General features: G+C 43.7%; 1 protein-coding gene across 1 annotated transcript in view; it reads left to right on the top strand.

Annotated features, from left to right (window-relative positions):
• Positions 1-630: 630 nt before the first annotated feature.
• SWAP70 (switching B cell complex subunit SWAP70) overlaps positions 631-20,504 on the top strand; it is a 52,135-nt gene continuing 32,261 nt past the window's right edge. The window contains exons 1-2 of the mRNA XM_075188507.1: positions 631-800; positions 17,695-17,835. Of these exons, the coding sequence (XP_075044608.1) occupies positions 633-800; positions 17,695-17,835 (309 nt within the window). The 5' untranslated portion in view covers positions 631-632. The remainder of the gene's footprint in view (positions 801-17,694; positions 17,836-20,504) is intronic.

The raw sequence follows: 20,504 nt of genomic DNA, 5'->3' as shown, positions 1-20,504 counted from the left end.
CATCATCAACTAAACTCTAAAAAAAATTGCACCTGTGTCCAAGCCTAAATTGAACGCATCTCAAAGGCGTTTGTTTAAGTTGCGAGTGTACGCCGTTACTGGACTGAACTTGCATGTAAACGCCTATCAAAGTGGAAGTGGCCACAAATGCAAGGTACGTGCAACTCTAAATACATGTGCAAGTAGTTGCATGTGCAGCATGACAAATTATATGTAAAATGCATTTTTAATTCACGCAAATGATCTTACATCCAACCCTACATTGAGCCCTCTGTATGCTTTAATGCACCTGCTGAGCTGCAAAGTGCACCTGTATGTAAGAGTTACTAGTGGCAGCCTTTGCTGCAATAACAGGTGGAAGGGAACACGTTGGAGGGTCTGCAATACTCATTCTGCCTGGATTCAGTAAAACCTGCAGCCATATCAAGTGATTGCATTTGAAGCCACTTGTGTATTTCATATGTTTGGATTGGGCTGATCTGGTATCTGTATAACTTTCTGTCCATACAAAATAGATTCATTGTCCTAAATCTGCACTTGGAGAAGCCTTGTCACTGGACTCTGATTGGGTTGGAGTTAGAAAGAGGTCACATGACTGGGAGGGAGCAAGCTGACAAGTTTGATGAACTCAAATGTTAGCACAGAAGGAGACTTTGCAAAGTGGAAGCAGGAACTCACTTTATTTTCTCTCCCTGGGAAAGACAATGGCCCTGAAAGAAGATTTACTGAAGCCGATCTGGCACGCCTTCACTGCCCTGGATGTCGACAAGTCTGGAAAAGTTTCTAAGTCTCAGCTGAAGGTAAGTCAGATTGCAGGGTCCCTATCACCTATCATTGTACTACAACTCCCAGTATCCTTCTGCATCTGCAGCAATGCCTGGGGACTACTGCTGGACTCTAATTCATATAATTTGTATCCTCTGAAGTGATGAATGTTACACTGAATACATCTTAGGGGTTACCTGAGATCTATCAATTTGTAGCATATGTATAAATTGTATCCACATTTTTATAAATCCTGTGGGGCTCCAGTTTCACACGGCCGGGTGCCTGTGTGTCAGTGAATCATTTTGGCTTGTGTGCACCTTACACTGGGAATGGGCAGATCTGTGATAGTTTTTTGGGGACAGATTTATAGCCAGATGGTAATGACTCCAGAGAGAGGACTGTAATGTAATCAGTAGGACAGGTGCTGGGATCTGAAACATTATTGTAAGAATGGAGATTTTTTGCCAACAAGTCTGTTTGAGTTCTAAACCGAGATGATTGAAGTGTGTCCATTAAAACGTTATATATTTGCGTTGAATGGTGTTTTGCTGGATCTTTCTGATATGATGTTGGAAAGCACCAATGGGCTAGTTCTGCCACTTGGCACAAGCACTGGACAACCGGAATAACATGCAATTTGGCCAAGTATATAAAGATGTTCAAGTTGGACAAGATCTGGCTTTTGGTTTGAGGGGGAGGTCACTTCTGGCATCATTGGTGTCTTAGTCTGGTCGGAGGATGATTGCACACATAGGTCGAGAGGTCCATATGTATTTCGGACAACATTAATGAAAATTAGTTTCTAGATAAGCCGCCAATGGCTCTCCAACTGTGGTAGAACTACAAGCCCCAGCAAGGATAGTGAACTACAAGTAAATATAAAGCTTTGCTCTTGCTCAATACAGTACACTGTGGTTTCTGTGAGTGTATTACCAGCCAGTGGGGAGAACACCGGATGTGTTAGAGGACAGTTTTATTTAAAGCTGTGTTACCACCTAGTATATACATTGTATTCACCTGGTGATTCCCCTTCTACAGACTTTTTTACTTGGACTTTACGGGGTCCAGCTGGGGAATTATCTGGTTAATAAAATGTATTGACCAGGTCGGTGCAGCTTTAAATATCTGCTCTCCAGGAAGTAAAAGATAAAAAACAAACAGCTGAAAAATCAATGTCAGTGACAAAAGTTTCAGCAGAATTGATTGTTTATTAACGGTTAAATAAACTGGAAACTGGTTCCTTTTACAGGTGCTAATCAATCTAAAATTATTTATAGACAATTCACATGATATACGATGCAATATATACAGCCCTAGTGTGAACATTAACCCGTGTGAACTACATCAAATGTCATCTTCAGGACATTACAGATTTCTTGTTATTCTGTCGGACTCACTGTTATTTCGTGTCATCAGACCCTACGGGGACATTGTATGACCGGTTCTGTACAGTGACACAAAGTGAAGACCTTGAGGAAGAGAACTGCTCACAGTAATGAAGGTTTCACAACACAGGGAGGAAGATCCGTCTATTAACTCTTCACCTGCAGAGGAAGCTTAGACTGTGCTCTGCTTGACTCCATTACATAACATATTCCTTTGGTGATTTTGCACTATAGTCTTTCAGCCTAGTTTACTGTCAGGAGTTGTAGCTGCAAGTTAGCTAATTAGTTGTATAATTAGATGTCACCATCGTTATGGGACAAAGCACCCAGTGACCACAATATCAGAAAACTCTCATGGTTTCAAGGGCTCCTTTCAGCGAAGCCGTTTAATGATGTCACTGATTCCTAGTGAAGTGATAGGCCGCCTCTCGAAAAGATTGGTTCAGCGTGGGAGCTTAGGGGGTGGAGCCACGTGACAGGAGGCCCAGCTTGGCCAATCGGTCAGCCAATCTCTTAAGATGATAAAAGTAATAAATTGATTGAGGAGTTTCACACGGTGAGCTTTGCTGATTGCTGAGATAGACTGAGGTTCGGCCTCGACCCATTCCTTGGTCAGTCAGCCAAAATGGAGGCTGTAGGATTGATTTCAATCATTATAAAATACCCTTTTATTGCATATTATTATTAAGATTTATTTATATAGCGACAACATATTACGCAGCATTTCCGCCTCTGGACACGCGCTAGGGTTAATTTCATGAGAAGCCAATTACCCTACCAGTATGTTTTTGGACTGTGGGAGGAAATCTAAACAAACACGGGGAGAACCTACAGATTCCACACAGGTAGAGCCACGGTCGAGTGGAACCCACGACCCCAGCGCTGTGAAGCAGCGATGCTAACCATTGTGCTACATCTTTCATGTAGTTTTAGAATTGGTGTTTTTACCTTTCTTGGAGTGTGTTACTTCATTCATGAATTTATTAACAGCCATTTATTGATTATTATAGAAAATGTATTTTTTTTATACCCTATTTAGTAATTCAGTAAAGAAAATTATTTTCAGTATAAATCTGACACTTGTGAAAGGTTAAAAGTTATTTGTTGCAAGTTTGATAGAGCGGTTTTATGAGCTGAAAGTCGAGTGTACGCGGAACACACCACAGACAGCGGAGGCGTATTTATAATGCATGAGCAACGCTGATGGTTTAATTGTTACATTTAAGAGGAAAGATATTATGTATCATAGGAAGAGAAAGGTTAAATTCTATTTCAGGAGTCGCAGTGTTGTGTTACCAGCACTTTGCCCCGATTCGGCCGTAGTGATATTATGCTGCAAACAACAGATTTGGTCTTAACGCACCGTGCAATTCCCTTGTGCGGTAGAACTACAAGTCCCAGGATGACCAGTCAGGCTCTCCAGCTGTGGTAGAACACACAACTCTCAGCATACAATGCCAGCTAGCGGCCCTCCAGCGGAAGAGATTGCTGGGACTTGTAGTTCCACAACAGCTGGTTATTTAGAATATGACTAGGACTTACACACCTTAAAAATGCTCAAAATTCAAATTGTCTCTCGAACAATTTGCATTTTTATTTTTAGGTTGAGAAAACTTGGAGTAATAGCAATATTAGATCAGCGAGTTATGAGGCTGAAAGCTCTTCTGACTAAGGCAGTGTTGGCTAACCTGTGACACTCCAGGAGTTGTGAAACTACAAGTCCCAGCATACCCTTCCAGCAATAAGCTGCTATATATTGGCAAAGCATGCTGGGGCTTGTAGTTTCACAACACCTGGAGTGTCACAGGTTAGCCAACACTGGGCTATGGGATAGCTGCCTACACAGACTCCCGGGAGATGGACGCACCCTCCCGCATCACGTCCACTAGTGAAGGAGGTGGGGGCGGGGCTTACTGAGGCAGCAACGTGTGCCATCCTGGCATTGTTCCAAAGTATATTATGGAACAAATCGCGGAGCTGAGCTGCGGTGATATCGTCATTTGCGCAGCCAAGCCCCTCGGACCAGGATCTGCCATCTGGGATCTTGGCAAGTGTGAGCTAAGGGCACAGGCACACTGAACATTAAAAACTTTTTTTTTTTAAAGCAGTTTTACCTGCTCATTTTAATCTGCACCCCTCACCCCCAATTTTGGTAATTTTTAGTCTCTGTCCCTTAAAAAGATGGAAGTTGATTCGGAAGGTCTAATGCATCCAAGGAAACGTAGAGATCCGTAATCTGCACCACAGTTCACCACAGGAGGGTTGAGTCTCTCACTGCCTGGGGGGGAGGGTGTCGAGAGGTACCCCCAGATTATATTATGCCACACAGTAGTGCCCCAGTTCAAACTAAGCCACGTATAAGCACCCCCAGTTGATATTATGTCACACAGTAGAACTTGGCACAAATCAAATTTGCGACAGAACGGTGCGTTCTGCGGAGGTGCAACATTCCGGTGATATATTTTCTATTTTATAGTCTACAATCAGAACTGGGACGGTGATGTTATCATCCTATTCAGCTCTCTTTGTGCTTCCAACTCGGATGCAGAGAAATAGGCGAAATCTGCAATAAAAGCTTCAGGCCGCATAACAATGACTCTGAACGAAGTCACTATTCCAGGGAAACGTTTTGAAAATGATGCTCATATTTTGTGAGGAAAAATGTTTTTATAATTTTGTGTTTATAAAGAAATATTTTTAAAATGTGCTCAAAAATAAACATACCCATTCATTTCCTGCCCCATTCTCTGCATTTATCTGACCTTAAATTAGTTTCAACTGCATCCACCTTCTACTGCGGATTTCATTGTAAATATCTGTAGCAGATAATCACTGCACCGTGACAGTCTCAGTGAGGATTGAGGCAGGATGTTAGACTCTGCACAAACCATGTTTAAGTAACAGTTTTGTGATTTTATTGAAAAAAAATAGGTGATTGGTTCCAGGTTAACCTGTAATAGTGATTTTAATGGGACCAACATTCTCAGAAATATGGCCACAAGCAGTGAACAATGCAATGAAACAGGAATTTATTTCCTGTTTTAGTTGAAATGTTCTGACAACCAAAGGGGCATGACAGCCAGGGCCGGATTAAAGGAATGGAAGCCACGGAAACTGTGGTGAATTGCGTCAGTTTACCCCATCCTGCAATACTGTGATGCATGTGCGGCATGGGGGCGAGGCCAAAATGACGTGAATCACTGCCCCACACTCGCCCCCACTGTGCACTTTCCCTCCCTTCGGGATATCCCAGAGGGGGGAGGAGCTACGAGTTCATGTCTGTGTAAAACACAAATGTTGTATTTATGTTACATTAATTACAAGGGCAGTAATTTGGTTCTCTAGTGAGGAAGTGGCTGATTTTGCTGCTTTCCGTGGTGACAATGACCGATTTCTCTTTGTAAATAAAACCGTGGCTGCATTTGTTGATAACGCAGCAGCACATGACTCTATACGCAGCTGACCAGGGTCCGTTAAATGTACAATGCAACCTCCTCTGTCTGCCGGATAGAGGTCTTAGTACCTGTGCTGCCTGCACAGTACCACTTCTCACCCTAGCACTGGTCACATGAGCAGAACTGCCCACAACCTGCAACGCTTTTTGGCTCCCAAAGCGATCATTTTGTGTGATTAAAATCCCATCAGATCAGTGAAAGTTGATTAGGCGGAATGGGTAATCTGGTCGCCTGAGAAGCCTCATTAATGTGTGTACGGGGTCACGTTGATTAGTAAGTCACAAGTAAAGGGGCACTTAGGGGCAGTTTGTACGCTAGTCATTCAGCCCAACCCCCCAGACCCTGGATCTGTGTCGCTTCGACTTCCATTGGACAGCACGGTGGCTCAGTGGTTAGCACTTCTGTCTCACAGCACTGGGGTCATGAGTTTAATTCCCGACCATGGCCTTATCTGTGTGGAGTTTGTATGTTCACCTCGTGTTTCCATGGGTTTCCTCCCACACTCCAAAAACATACTGGTAGGTTAATTGGCTGCTATCAAATTGACCCCTGTCTGTGTGTATGTTAGGGAATTTAGACTGTAAGCTCCTATGTGGCAGGGACTGATGTGAGTGAGTTCTCTGTACAGCGCTGCGGAATTAGTGGCGCTATATAAATAAATGATGATGATGATGGCTGCCCACTGTCCCTACTTTCCACCTTTTAAATATTTATCCCTGGAAATCGAGAATGATGTCATTTTATCTGCAAATAACAAATATTAAACATATAGAAAGGATCCACAGCACAAGTAATCCTATACAATACCATACAATAAACTACAATAAAGATTCTTGCACTCACCACATGCATCTGAAAAGGAAGCATTAATGAAATCATGTATCCAAGAACACATCAGCGTTACTCACAGGAAGCAGATAAGGAAAAGCAGCCTGATGATAATCTCTGGGCACCTGACCTCACACTAACCAGCTGCATAAAAGCCACAACCTCCCCCCAGGCTCTAGACTTGGCCTAGTAACCGCCTTTAGGGGCACAAGAAGACTTTAAAAACTTGGGTATATATCTATGCTTGGTGCAAATGATCTATCCTATGTAACGTCTCTTAGTTAAACCTTATCGTGTTATATAAGACACCGCCGTTACTTACAAACCCCTGCACGTGTGCAGAACCAACACTTTACACAGCGCTCTGGAGCAACTTAAATAATCAGTTCTGCTGCACGTGCAGTTATATGTGACCGTTGTGGATTACTTAACGGGAAAATGTGCAATATAAATTTAATAATACATGTTATAAAATAAATAAATGTGTAATAAAAGGGGAGTTACAGCTAAACAAGACTTTGGCTGCTGCTTTAAGCAAGGGGCGAGAATGAACAGACACAGGACACTGCTTCGCTGGCGCTGTCTGTTTTCGGACAGCGCTGCTACGGATACCAAAATTTAATAAATAGCTCAGATAATTAGGAGCAACCAAAAGCGATAATAATCATTATTTACCCCAATAATTAGCAAATAGAAACACTGCAAGCAAGGATTCAGCTGCTTAAATAACAGAATATTATTGGAATGTATAACAAAAGTATAACAACTTTATAAATAATAATACAATATATAACATTGTTATTAATATAAACAAAAACAAAAAACACACTATTATTTTTATTTTCAAGGTTTGGCAAAATAAGAAATCTGCCCAAAAATAACTTTTACGGGTGTATATTCCATATCTAAAACACAATTGTTGGACTGGATAAAATCTTTTGACACATTATTAATATATGTAATTTACAACGTGAGCTATCGGTGAACCAGATTAATTTTACTCTGATTACCCACAATTCACATTATTCCCGGACTCCTGAGGGTCGGTGAATACGTGAAAATTTCAGTGCAAACCATGCGAAGGTCAAACCGTGCATCAAAGCCCATCAGGGGGTAAATGTATCAAGCTGAGAGTTTTCCGGCGGGTTTGAAAAACCAATCAGATTCTAGCTATCATTTATTTAGTACATTCTACAAAATGACAGCTAGAATCTGATTGGTTGCTATAGGCAACATCTCCACTTTTCAAACCCGCCGGAAAACTCTCAGCTTGATACATTTACCCCCAGGTCTAAAACCACAATCCTGATCTTTAGTCCTGGCCGGTACTAAGAGGCGTCTCACCAAACTGCATGGACGTTTTATTCATTTTATTGTTAGTTTGTGGCGATAGGCGATTTTCTGCCGCACTGATGACGGAGTGTGCAGGACAGGACGTCATTTTGTAATTACATGTGGAACAAAGCTGGGATTTATTGTTGTAATTTGTTAATAAAAGACATAGTGAATTTATTGCAATTAAGTTTTCTGCTGCAGAATGACACTTGTGGTTAGTTGAAGCTGCTGCCAGATTGTGTTTTCACTGTGTGACAGGAAGATTCCTCACCTTGTATTACTTGCATGAGAGACAACCCGGGCCGGATTAACCAACTGGCTGGATCCGGGTGAGCGATGTCTGTGTACAGTCTCCATAATCAGTTCTCACCGTTACTACAGATCTGCACACAGAGCCTGATTCATTACGTTACGTATTGTGCGCACAATTACTCTGCAACTGCCCAGAACCGAACCGCACGTCAGACAACACAGAAACGTCTAATTCATGGTGGAGCAGAGCGGACCTAGACCTGCATTCATCAACAGACATATCTCAAATCCGCTCCTTGTTGTATATGGACGTGTGTATATCCGATTTATGTGCGTTATTAGAAAAATGCACAATAAGTTTGTTTTACCGATTGTTGGGACGTCACTTCTGGGCCGAATACCCGGAAGTGATGTCCCAGTCGTCATGGAGACGACCGGGACGCTGGGGGAGAGAGCAGGGAGCTCTGTCGGTGCCCGCGTCCGTCGCGGCTCCTAACAACTGCCAGACATATTGGTCATTAACTTTATTTGAAAAAGGAGACTTTCCCTTCCTCCTGATGATCTCCAGAAAGTCATTATATACGGTGCATTAATGACCTCATGCTGTATGGTCAGGGCCGGTTCTAGGGTCCATGGCGCCCTAGGCATTTTTAAAAAAGCGGCGCCTCCCCCCCCCCCGCAAAAATCGCCGCCCCCCCCGCAAAAATTGCTGCCCTCCTCCCTCCTCTCCTTACCTTGTCTCAACACCGCCGCCTCTCTGCTCCGTCTCCTCCCCTCCACTCGCTGACACTAGTAAGTGGAGGGGAGGAGACGGAGCAGAGAGGCGGCGGTGGTGACAAAACAGCCTCTTCCCCCCTCCCCGTGCATCTGAATGCTGTGCGGCGGCCGTGACAGGTATGGTCAGCGGTCGCCGCACAGTTTTAAAGTCTTTTAGTATTCTGTGGCGCCCTCCAGAGCCCGGCGCCCTAGGCAAGTGCCTAACCTTGCCTAATGGGAGCGCCGGGCCTGCGTATGGTAGATAAGTAAATCAGATACTTTGACCGTAACCGGACCTCGGCCCTGTTTTACAGTTTATGAACCTGTCTGTCCCTGACCTTTGGCTATAAATGACCCTGTGCATAGCAAGTCCACATCTATAAGGAACAAGAAGGCTGTCTAATCTGTCTCATCACCCTCATTTGCATGAAATGACATTTGCAATATCAGGGATTTTTTAAGCAAAATCGAAGCCTGGAGACAGATTCAAAAAGCAAACAAGTAAAAAAAAAAGTTTGAATTTCTGGAACAAGTGGCAGCATGTTAAACAGGAAGTTTCTATATACAGATCAGTCGGGGAAACGGTGACTAATGGTGACATTTTAATTCTCATGGGGCTGGCCATTCTTCTAGGGTATATTTACTCCTCTATTATTCTTTGTTCTCGAGCTGGGGCAGACGAGGTGGGACACATTTCCTTCTCACAGCCAGACGCCATCCACTACTATCACCCAAATTTACAGTAAGGGGTCATAAACGGCTCCAAATGTGCCCAGTTCATATCGTGACCACTATTATTAGTTGATTTATAGCACCGGTATATTCTATAGCCCGGTACAATTCTGGGTCACCTCTGATGAAACAGACTCGTGTTCACAGGAGCAGGACAAAGTTGGGGTCTGTGACATTCATTTCAGATTAGGAGGTCAATTGTAAAGTAAAACTATAATGATGATGCCGCCTATGTTATGTAATTAAACCTTCCCAAATAACAGCGCACATGCCGTGATTATAATGATGAGGAATAAGCAGGGTCAGGGGAGGACTGGCAAATTTTAGCCTGGGGGGCAAGACTCTACTCAGCAGCCTATTAGAAACATTTTAAAGGGAAAAAAATGCTGGTGGCCCAGCCCAAGGTAGACAACTATGGGACGGGCCCGGAGGGCAGATGTCTGCCCTGTCCCCCAGCCCAGCCTGCTCCTGAGCATGGTGTACCGACAATGTTACATTTATTTACACTTTTAAACCACCACTACAACCCTGTAATGTAGTACATACTTGTCAACTTTTCCTCGTTGGCTTCAGGGAGATCCCGGGGGAGGTGGGTGTGCGGGGGCGGGGCTTGGCAAATTGCATCATTTTGGCCCCGCCCCATAGACGATTGTCACAATTTGGGCCAATTACAGCAGGGGGCTAAGATGACACAATATTTGCCCCATTAAGCCCCGTCCACTTATTTTTTGTGGGGTCTGGTGTTGCTCTGCCAGGTCTCCCAGATATGCGGGAGTCTCCTGGACATTCTGGGAGAGTAGGCAACTATGTGTTAAAGAAAAGCAGCTAATGAATCTCTAGAGAGTAAAGTGTCTTTTACATTTCTGTCTCCATTACTGAAGTCATGTTGTCTTACCTGTCAGTCTTTGATTAAATCTTGGTCTCCATGAAAATGGCCACCTCCATAGGCATCAATACATGGACATAGGACACAATTTCTGAACTGTGTCATCATGCCACAGATGGCGAAGCCAACCACGTCTTGTACTGGCTCAGCATCAGGGAGAATGCCAGACTCTTCAGGGAGTGAGGGAGATCACCCCTATTTCAGGGAGTCTCCCTGACATTCAGGGAGAGTTGGCAAGTATGATGTAGTATCAGTGGCGGATCCAGGGGGGGGCGATCGGGGCGATCGCCCCCCCCCCCTAGCAGGGGCTTGCTGCCGGCGGATGCACAATATGTGCAGGTCTGCTCGGCAGTGACAGTGTGCTGCCCGGCTGCTCTGATCACATATTGTGCAGCCGCCGGCAGCCTTGAAGTCAAAAAGGGGGTGGGGCCTAAATCGCCCCCCCTAAATCGCCCCGGGTAGTATACTTTTCTAGATCCGCCCCTGTGTAGTATGACGTCTGTAAATGTCTTTCGAGAGATGGGGCAATCGTTCCCCTGCACGATTCTCCATCTCCAAACCACGGCGGTCCAGCGATGGAGTCTGGGATAATTCGGTTTATTTCCTGGTCCTTTAAAACCCGGAACTGTTGCTGGTGATTAGAGGCGGCTGACACAAGCAGTGTAAGTCCTTTGACGGGATATTATTTAGACTTAAGGGTTAAATTAGATATTGTGTAGTAGAGGTAGGGACCTGCATTTCTCCAAATGATGGGCAGCTACATTCACAGCATACTAGCAGGGCATCCTGGGACTTGTACTTCCACGCCATCAGAGTCTGTGTCTGTCATTAAGAGTAACAGAACCTCTCCCAAAATATTCTTCCCGTTTATGGTGAAATAATTTAGTGTTGTTAATAATGTCACTATTGCTCTGTATAAACTGCCCTCCACAAATGTAGGATCAGCTGTATAAAAAATGAACTAACTCTATTACGAACCAGGGTCATTAGTATCAATGAACCATTCATTGCATTTTGGGTAGTTTGTATTGTGTATTACTTGTGTGAGCGGATCGGAGTTCCCTTTCAAAGTTCGCCTTTCTCTTGTTAGTTGGATTTAATGGGTCTCTTGTGCACTATTCACACTTACAATAACTATTTATTTCAACTTTTTGGCAAGTGCTTTTCGGCCATAGGGTAATTCTAGATTTTGTGTCCATTCTTATTTTCTTATTGTTTTGTTGCCAACCCGCCCCCTCTGAGCTCACATTTCATGTAACAGAATCACGGTGGTTAAAGGCAATATCTTCCAGGTTACTCCCAGTTATGGGTGATTAGAGGCCGCTCAGTGCTATTGGCGTCAAAATACATGTTTATACCAGCGTCATTTACCACTAGTACAATCATGTAATGGGTTTGGGAATGAAGTAGGTTCCAATCACCATCAGGGGGTAAATGTATCAAGCTGAGAGTTTTCCGGTGGGTTTAAAAAGTGGAGATGATGCCTATAGCAACCAATCAGATTCTAGCTGTCATTTTGTAGAATGTACTAAATAAATGATAGCTAGAATCTGATTGGTTTTTCGAACCCGCTAGAAAACTCTCAGCTTGATACATTTACCCCCCGGTTTTTGGCTTTACATGTATTTACGGAACCTGAACTCATTGGGGTCATGGGGTGTTCATTGCCCTCCGCGACTGCAGCCCAGAGCCGTAACTAGGGTGGTGCGGGCGGTGCCGTCGCCCCGGGCGCGAGCCCAAAGAGGGCGCAGCAGCCGCCCGCTACCTAGCTCTGCTGCCAGTGTTAAGAAAAGCCTTTGACTTCCGAAGTGGAACGCATGTGCGTTCCACAGACAGGAAGTTACAAATACCGAACTTCCTGTCTGTGGAACGCACATGCGTTCCACTGCAGAAGTCAAAGGCACATCGTGAGTGAAAGGCTTCGCTGCCAGCGTTGGACTGGCTTGCAGGGGGGGGGGCGATGATTGATCAATCACTCCGCCCTCTTCACTGGTGGGGTGGAGGAGGCTGCCGTCAGTGTGGGGGGAGGCTGGGATATAGACTGCACTCTTCAGCTGTGCGCTGCCTTAGTTAGGCACAGCATGGCTATGTACTTTTTACAGGCACAGTCTTCTGTTGTTTACATGTGAATGCCCCGTCCCCGCTTCTGACCACATGTATCACAGGAGAGCTTCTGAACCTACTTCCTGCCGGCACTATTATTGAGTGGCTTCATCTGAGGTGTGCTGGGACGCGCTGTGCAGTAGAAGTGGAAGCGCTCAGAGGCTCCTTCAGAATGAATGGGTCACTGATGTGCAAGGTATGATCCCCCCCTTTCCTTTCCTCCATGTTTGCCAGTGCCAGTCTGTCTTACTGCTGCTTGTACCCTAATTTGGTTTCTCTATCGCCCCCCCCCTGTCTCCCCTTTGTTTCTATAACAATGCCTTGAAATGCTTTGTATAAGCAGCAGTTATATATAAATGTTCAAACGTGTCATCTGAGATATACACAGTGTGCTGGGCATTTATAGATCAGTCAGAGTTATTTTTTGCATGCTTTAAATAGTCATTAGGGCAGAGAGTCGGTTGTTAATTTACTGGAATCCCACCACTGTGTGTGTGTGTGTGTGTGTATATATATATATATATATATATATATATATGTGTGTGTGTATATATATATATATATATATATGTGTGTATATATATATATATATATACACAAAATCTTTCAGTAAAGTGCTAGACACACCCACATTAGGCTGGCCACACCCACTTGTCAAATGCCACTCCCACTTAGATGGGGCGGCGCCGGTGCCCTGTCTCGCCCAGGGCACCAAAATGTCTAGTTACGGCACTGCTGCAGCCTAGTACGACTATTGTGACCTGGACATGGTCCTAATGTAACGCAGCCGCCCCACCTTTGGGAGGAGGCATGGCCATGTGACGATTTAGGATGTTTAACTGGGAGGTATGTTATAAAGAAACGCTAGAGGGTACGGGCTCTCAGGAACTGATGTTAGCGGATGTCCTTATATACCAGGTGCAGGGAACACAGGATTTAGGGAACAACCTGAACATTAGACACAGTGCACTAAGACTGCAGAAAGCATCCATTGTCCATGACTAATATGTCTTTGTTGGTATATTTTATACTATATTTTACAATGAATCATCCGCCGCACTCCAGGGCCGCAGATAAGGGGCTTTCTGTGGACGGTCAGAAAGGGGGGTGAGAAATAAACCTCCAGACTTACATCAGCACATCTCCAAATCATTGCGCAATAGTCACCCAGGCCGAGTGAGAAGGGGAGGATCACAGATTCTCCCCCATGTTTGGCATATTCTGCAGAGAACACAAAGAGACCTCGTTACACAATTAGTTCTGTAAACAGTGTCACTGAATCTTTTGTGTACAAGGGAAAGTTTCCTCCCTTTCAAATCCAAATCTCTATAATGTTTTAATTCAACACTTTCCTCTCCGGTGTAGGCTCTCGCTGCTCCCAGCCCTGAACGGTGATGGATTGGTCAGGTTTGAAGATCCACGTAATATACTCTATTATGCTATAGGTGATGGTGCTAAGTTCCTCTATAATATACTGTTACATATACTTGAGTTTCCACTCAGCTCTCCTGCTGCGCTGATAGACTGTGACATACTATATGTGATAGTGTTGTGGATGACGGACCAAAGAATCAAAGAAATTATATTTATAGGGCCAGATGCAGATTTGGACTTACAAAGATTTTTTTAGCGCAAGATATGCATTTCCGTAATAGGCATGTGCAAAACAATGTGGTTGCTGAGATCCATCTGCAGATTCTGCCACATCTAATAATTGTGACTCCTTGTCCCCCCAGAGGTGTGACGGGGGGATGGCGAGTGTAAGCACAGTAAGGGCGCGTTATAGTAAGTGTGATCTATTAAGAGATGGACGCAGCTGTAAATACACCAGTTATATAGCGCCAGCAAATTCCATAGCGCTTTACAATTGGGACTTTTCCTAAATGTCCCCTCCCAAATGTGATCTAAGCAGCTTCGCTCATATCCTGGGTTAGTTAGTACTTTTGTGGAGGGGTGAAGAGCGCGGGATCCCTCCGCTAAGCCGCTACCAGCTGTAGGGAATATACCCACAAGATACTTCTAGCAGAACTGTGATATGTAGCAAGTACGTCCCACTGATTATAAGGGGCATGTTCAATTACCTGCTGGGCAGCACGGTGGCTTAGTGGTTAGCACTTCTGCCTCACAACACTGGGGCCATGAGTTCAGTTCCTGACCATGGCCGTATTTGTGAGGAGTTTGTATGTTCTCCCCATGTTTGCGTGGGTTTCCTCCTGGTGCTCCGGTTTCATCCAACACTCCAAAAACATACTGGTAGGTTAATTGTCTGCTATCAAAATTGACCCTAATCTGTGTGTGTGTGTGTGTGTTAGGGAATTTAGACTGTAAGCTCCAATGGGGCAGGGACTGATGTGAGTGAGTTCTCTGTACAGCGCTGCAGAATTAGTGGCGCTATATAAATAAATGGTAATAATAATAAGTGCCTTCAGAACAGTTGCAAAGGCACTCCGCAGTGATGTAACGTCACAGTTATTTCTCCCCCCCCCCCATAGGGGTGTGAAGAGAAATCTGCGATGTTGAGATAATGTAGTACCAGAAAACATGCGCAGCCGCAATGTTTGGAGGATCATGCAGGATATTTGGATATGCCCCATGGTGTTTATAAGCGGATTGAGGTCATGAGTGTTCTTGTTTTTTCTTATTTATGTTTTTATGCAGGTTGATATAAATTTTTAATAAATGTTCAATCATTTGTCACCCGCAGATTTAGTAATATATATTTCAATATTTTTATTATATTCTACACATTTTTAAATTATTTAATGAATTTCCTTGGGGAATTGTGCCTGCAAAAAATGCTTCCCCCCCATAGGAAAATAACAGCCCCCTGCTGAAAACACTGCTGTTCCTCCCAGCACCGCAGCAGCGTCGGAGTAATAAAGTGTTAAATGTATAGAAAGGCATTTTAGTATGTGGTACTAGTGGTCCCAGCAAGCCTGTCGTGTTGTTCTCACCCTCTGAGAGGTGGGTTAGTGCCCATAAAAAGCATCATCTAATCTCCCTCTCTGTATAGTGCTCACTGTAAATTGGCGAAACGTGTGGTACCATTAAATGACAATACACGCTCGCTGTTAACTGGGTGAACGGAGCCTTTAAATGATGAAATAAAGTGCATTGTCCATGGATGCCAGAGACAACTTCTAAAGTGAATGAGAAACTCATAGCGTAATATCTTCTGTTATTAAACCTAAATATAGATAAAATATCTCACAGAATAGAACAGATAATTACAGTCATAGTTCTGTATTAGAAACGTCGGTGGAGGACAGGGCTCAGGAATGTGACCCGACAGGCTTCAAAACCCAGAATGACCACATTCCTGGAGCTCCGTAAAGGGTAAGAGGAGGGAAAGTGTCTAATTAAATTGTAGAACCCCTTTAACAGCCAATAACTGCAGAATGTTCTGTGTCATAGGTTTGTTTGCTTATAATTATAAATAAACTGAATCCCAATATAACCAGTTACTTACAATCACCTGTTTACTGATCTGTTTCTAGAATGAAACACTCAGATCTTTATGGAGTAAAAGCGTCACAGATATTGTGCGGGTGACTGCGGTCTGTACGTGCGTTCACTCATCAATGGCCTGATTGCTGTCAATCATATCTGTGCAATTTCTCTCATCACTTCTGTGTCCACACTGGATATAGAGCTGATATTTGATACTAGGAGGTTAAATGTCTGAGGGGCCTATTTATCATAAACCACAAAAGTTGGTCATTAAGTATCATTTCCCATCGTCACGTATCGCAGCGAAAAGAAGTTACATTTTGGAGCAATTTGTCCAGGGATGACCAAAAATGTGTTACATTGGAAGCCTGAAAGTTGGGAATCTTCACAGTCAGCTACAAATTGAGTGGAAATCACGACTGAACCAAAAGTAGCTCATGTGACTGTCTACAGGGGCGTATTCTGGTATTTAGACAGTTTGGCTGCCACTTGTCCTTAGAGTCATCATTCATTCACAGAGCGGAAGTTGGATTTTGTCGTTGTATTTCGACTTCCTGGCCCATAGTTCAGTTTTAAGTTAATATTTGACTTCCTTAATAAATTTATTGTTGTCTACTTAAAGTGATGGTGTCAAGCTTGAAACTTTCCAAATATATAACCTAAATGCAGGGATGAGCATATCTTGTAAGCATTAATTTGCTAGTAACTTAAAAGCCTTGAATGAGCCTCACATAATATAATTGAATAGAGCGGTGTACACACTACAGTGTTTTCATCCAATCGGACAATCACCAGTTAAACAACCGTGCAGCCGGCTATCACATTAGTGTGTACACTTAGACGATGAGCGATAGTCGTTCCAAACCTCATCGTATCATTTGATGTGATTGTTCGGCAGAACTATAAATCTCGTTCATTGCTGGAACGACATCCTTCCAATCCTGCAGTGTGTACACACTCACGATCAGAATCTCCATAGGGTTTACAGAGTCACCATCTTTTCAGCCAACAGATCTGAGGGTAAATCTTTTAAAACACGTATAGCGTGTACACATGCTGAACGGGACTTTTTCTTTTTAGTCGTTAGTAAAATCGTTGTAGGTAACACATTGGTCGGAATGTTCTGTAGCTATGTAGCAGGCTGCAGGATGGTGGGAACTGATTGGTGGAGAAGAGGGGGATACATTACTGACACTCCATTGTAGGTATTATCTTTCCAGACACAAAAGCCCCTTCTTTGGGAAACTTTAGTTGATGAATGGACCTGTGTGCCCCAAACGCTGTCAACATCTATGGAATGAGAGAGCCATTAAAATGTATAATTTATTATACCTAGGGCTGAAGGAAGCACCCTGGTCGCCCGTTCTCCTCGGACGAGCGCCCTCTCCGCCTCAGTTGCTGCCCAACTTCTCCGCTTCTTACCTTGCGTTGACTTTGAGGCAGCGTCTTCTGCTCCTCAGGCTGGAAGTGTGACGCTGGGCTGTGTTCATAGATAACTGTCACTAATTCAGTGCTTTAGGCACCCCCCTAGACCTTGGCACCCCAAGTGCCCGCCTAGTGGTAGCGTCTGCCCTGACTGTACTACTGACATTCTCCTGCATCTGTCCATCACAGTACCAGAAGGGTGGTGGTTTCTCCTTGTCCTTGTGTGTAATTACTGTTTTTCCATTTGTGTTGGTGATTTCTACAGGTCAATGAGACAGTTTAAAGTCTCCAATAAACTCCCCCTTTCTGTCTCTCCCAGGTCCTCTCCCACAATCTCTGCACGTTGCTCAACGTCCCACACGACCCGGTGGCCTTGGAGGAGCATTTCAGAGATGACGATGAAGGTCCGGTATCTAACCAAGGGTACATGCCTTATCTCAACAAATTCATCCTGGATAAGGTAAGCACAGCCATCCACAAGATCCCTAGAAGGATAATTTCTGGTCACTTGGATACATTTAAATACTTGAAAAGGGAAAGTGAGTGATTTGCATTAAATATTTGAGAGCGGCCAAACATAGTTTCCTATACGATCATTAATAGATCATTATGCAATTGACAGTGATCAGAGAAAAGGCTACATTTTGACATTTGAATATAAAAATGTGTTAGCGCGCACTACGCACTACCTCATTTGTTATCGCTCCTGAGATTAAGTTGAGGGATAAGAGATCTTTTATTGCCGCAATATAAAAAATCAGCCTTGTTGCCACAATGAAGGCTTAGTTGTTAATTAAGCCCCTTTAGTAAGGGACATTATTGCCTAGCTCCTTAATGAAATGCGTGGTGTGGTTGCTTCAGTTTTCAATAAATGAAATAAATCACATTGCTTGTCCTGTATATTAACCCCTTTGACGCAGAGTCGTTTCTCACCCCTGTGCTGAGCATTTTTGGGTTTATCACATATATATTTAATGCACGCTGATCAAAAATTATCATCAGGCTATAAATAAACAGGACTGCCACACATATATATATATATATATATATATATATATATATATATATATATATATATGACCCTTGGAACGCTCAGACATTACTGAGAGGAGGGGTGTGAATAGGTGGCAGACGTAGGAAACCTCCTCAGTCATCACTCTTAGGTCACATTCATGTCTCTGGTGTTTCCGATGAGGAAGTGAGAATCAGTCATTATATCATCGCATCAGGTCATTAATATACACAGATAGACTTACGCGTATCACATCCAGAAATATACTTAATTATTTTCCAGAGGCTTAGCATAGTTATTTCCTATGCCGTGTTGTATAAACGCTGCTTCTGGGGTGACCGCCTTCAGATCGCTTTAGCTTATTGACTCGCACATGGTTTGCTGCCACTTTTACTAATGAGTTAATTAATACCATGAATTCAGCATCCTGCAATCTTGTGTCCGTTGTTTGATCAGCACTGTCAGCAGATATGTAAATGTTTGATCACTCAGCAATTAAATCTGTTGTATAATTCTAACAATGCATATACCCCCCCCCCCCAACTTTTTAGACCGCAGACAGACCTCTCTGTTATATTCCAGACATGAACTCTAACACAAGGGTGAATAGAAACTGTATACTGTCTGTATGTATACTGCATGTACAAATCTATCTCTGGCATGGATCCCAGGCCGTAGAGGAAAGAGATCGTTGTAAAATCCCCATCCCCCACTGACCTGATAACTGGGCCAAAACAATTGTAAGTGCTCATTGCAGGAGAACAGAGAGGAAGCAAATAGAGATATTTGGATCTGTGAAACAATAGGAAATCTGACTCCACCTGAGATCTAATGCTAAGAAGTTGCTCATTCCCAAATCAAGTCCGTCAAAATGACATGCAGAGTGTTTGCACAGAGCATCCACCCTGAATCAGATAGTAGGTGCTCTCACATGTATGTGCATAGAGGGCAAAGGGATGCACTTGTGGACAAATCTGTATGTGCTGGGAGGTGACAGGTTATTTAGTTAATTATTGTATGTTCAGTATCACAGACGTGGTCAGACAGCAGGCAGTGTGTAAACTGTGTGTAGAATATATCACAAAGTCACATGACTCCAGAGTGACCCTATCCAAGTCACATGACACTATTCACAATCACATGACTACAGTTGAGCGGTATTAGCTTTTCCAGTGTGTCACTTGGGGCGCCTGGTTTCCAGATTATCCTGCCTCATGTGACTCACACCACACCCAGGATTGAAGGAAAATGTCAAGTTAAAGTCATTAAAGGAAAAATATTTTCCTATAATATGGCACGACTGTGCTCTCTCTTACCGTTTCTTACTGTTTACTGTGAGAAGAGATGTAGCTATTCGGAAGGTGTCTGGAGTCATGAAAATAAAGACGGGCATCCTACAGCTAATGGCATAGCTTCAAAACAGTCCCTGTTTTGGTGGTACTACCCTATTTTGTAGATCCTAACAGGGGTGTGGCTTTCCATGAATCTGGGCGTGGTTTGAGTAGATAGGGGTGTGGTTTGGGCAGATTGGAGGGCGGCTGGTATTTCACAGTGTTGGTTGTGTGAGCGCCAGCTTGCATGACAAACACTGAGAATGGCTATTAGCCTGTGTGTATATATGTTATCCTGTGGCCGCCCTAACGGGCTTCACCGTGATACGGACGTACTTAGCAACGAACTGATGGTTGTTGTTGTTCAATTTGGGCACCAATGTGCGCTGTTAAATTGTATAGTGATGATGTAGCTCAGCACTGATTGGCCTATTAGTGGCCGGGATAAACATCGAACAACCAGATCTGTGTCCACACTTTTGTAGTCTGATTGGACAGATCCTGAATAGATCTGGCCATTTAACGTCCAATTTGGTAGACCAATATACTAAAGGATGGGCCACAAAACATAGTTGTATATACATACTGGCAAACATTTCACTCCATCATTAGTACAGGCTGATTTTTTACCCAAACGTGCTCCCCTTATTCTCCTCCATGCGATGCCCTCCTCCCCCTTCTCTCCAGCCCTGTTTCCATCTCCTCCTCCATATACCTGTCTCCCCCAATGTGCCCTCCTGCCCCATTCTCTGAACCCTCCACCTCCCAGATCCATCTCTTCCCCCG

This window comes from Mixophyes fleayi, chromosome 10 (genome assembly GCF_038048845.1).
Source record: "Mixophyes fleayi isolate aMixFle1 chromosome 10, aMixFle1.hap1, whole genome shotgun sequence".
Taxonomy (NCBI): domain Eukaryota; kingdom Metazoa; phylum Chordata; class Amphibia; order Anura; family Limnodynastidae; genus Mixophyes; species Mixophyes fleayi.
This window is presented reverse-complemented; position numbering and strand designations above follow the sequence as displayed.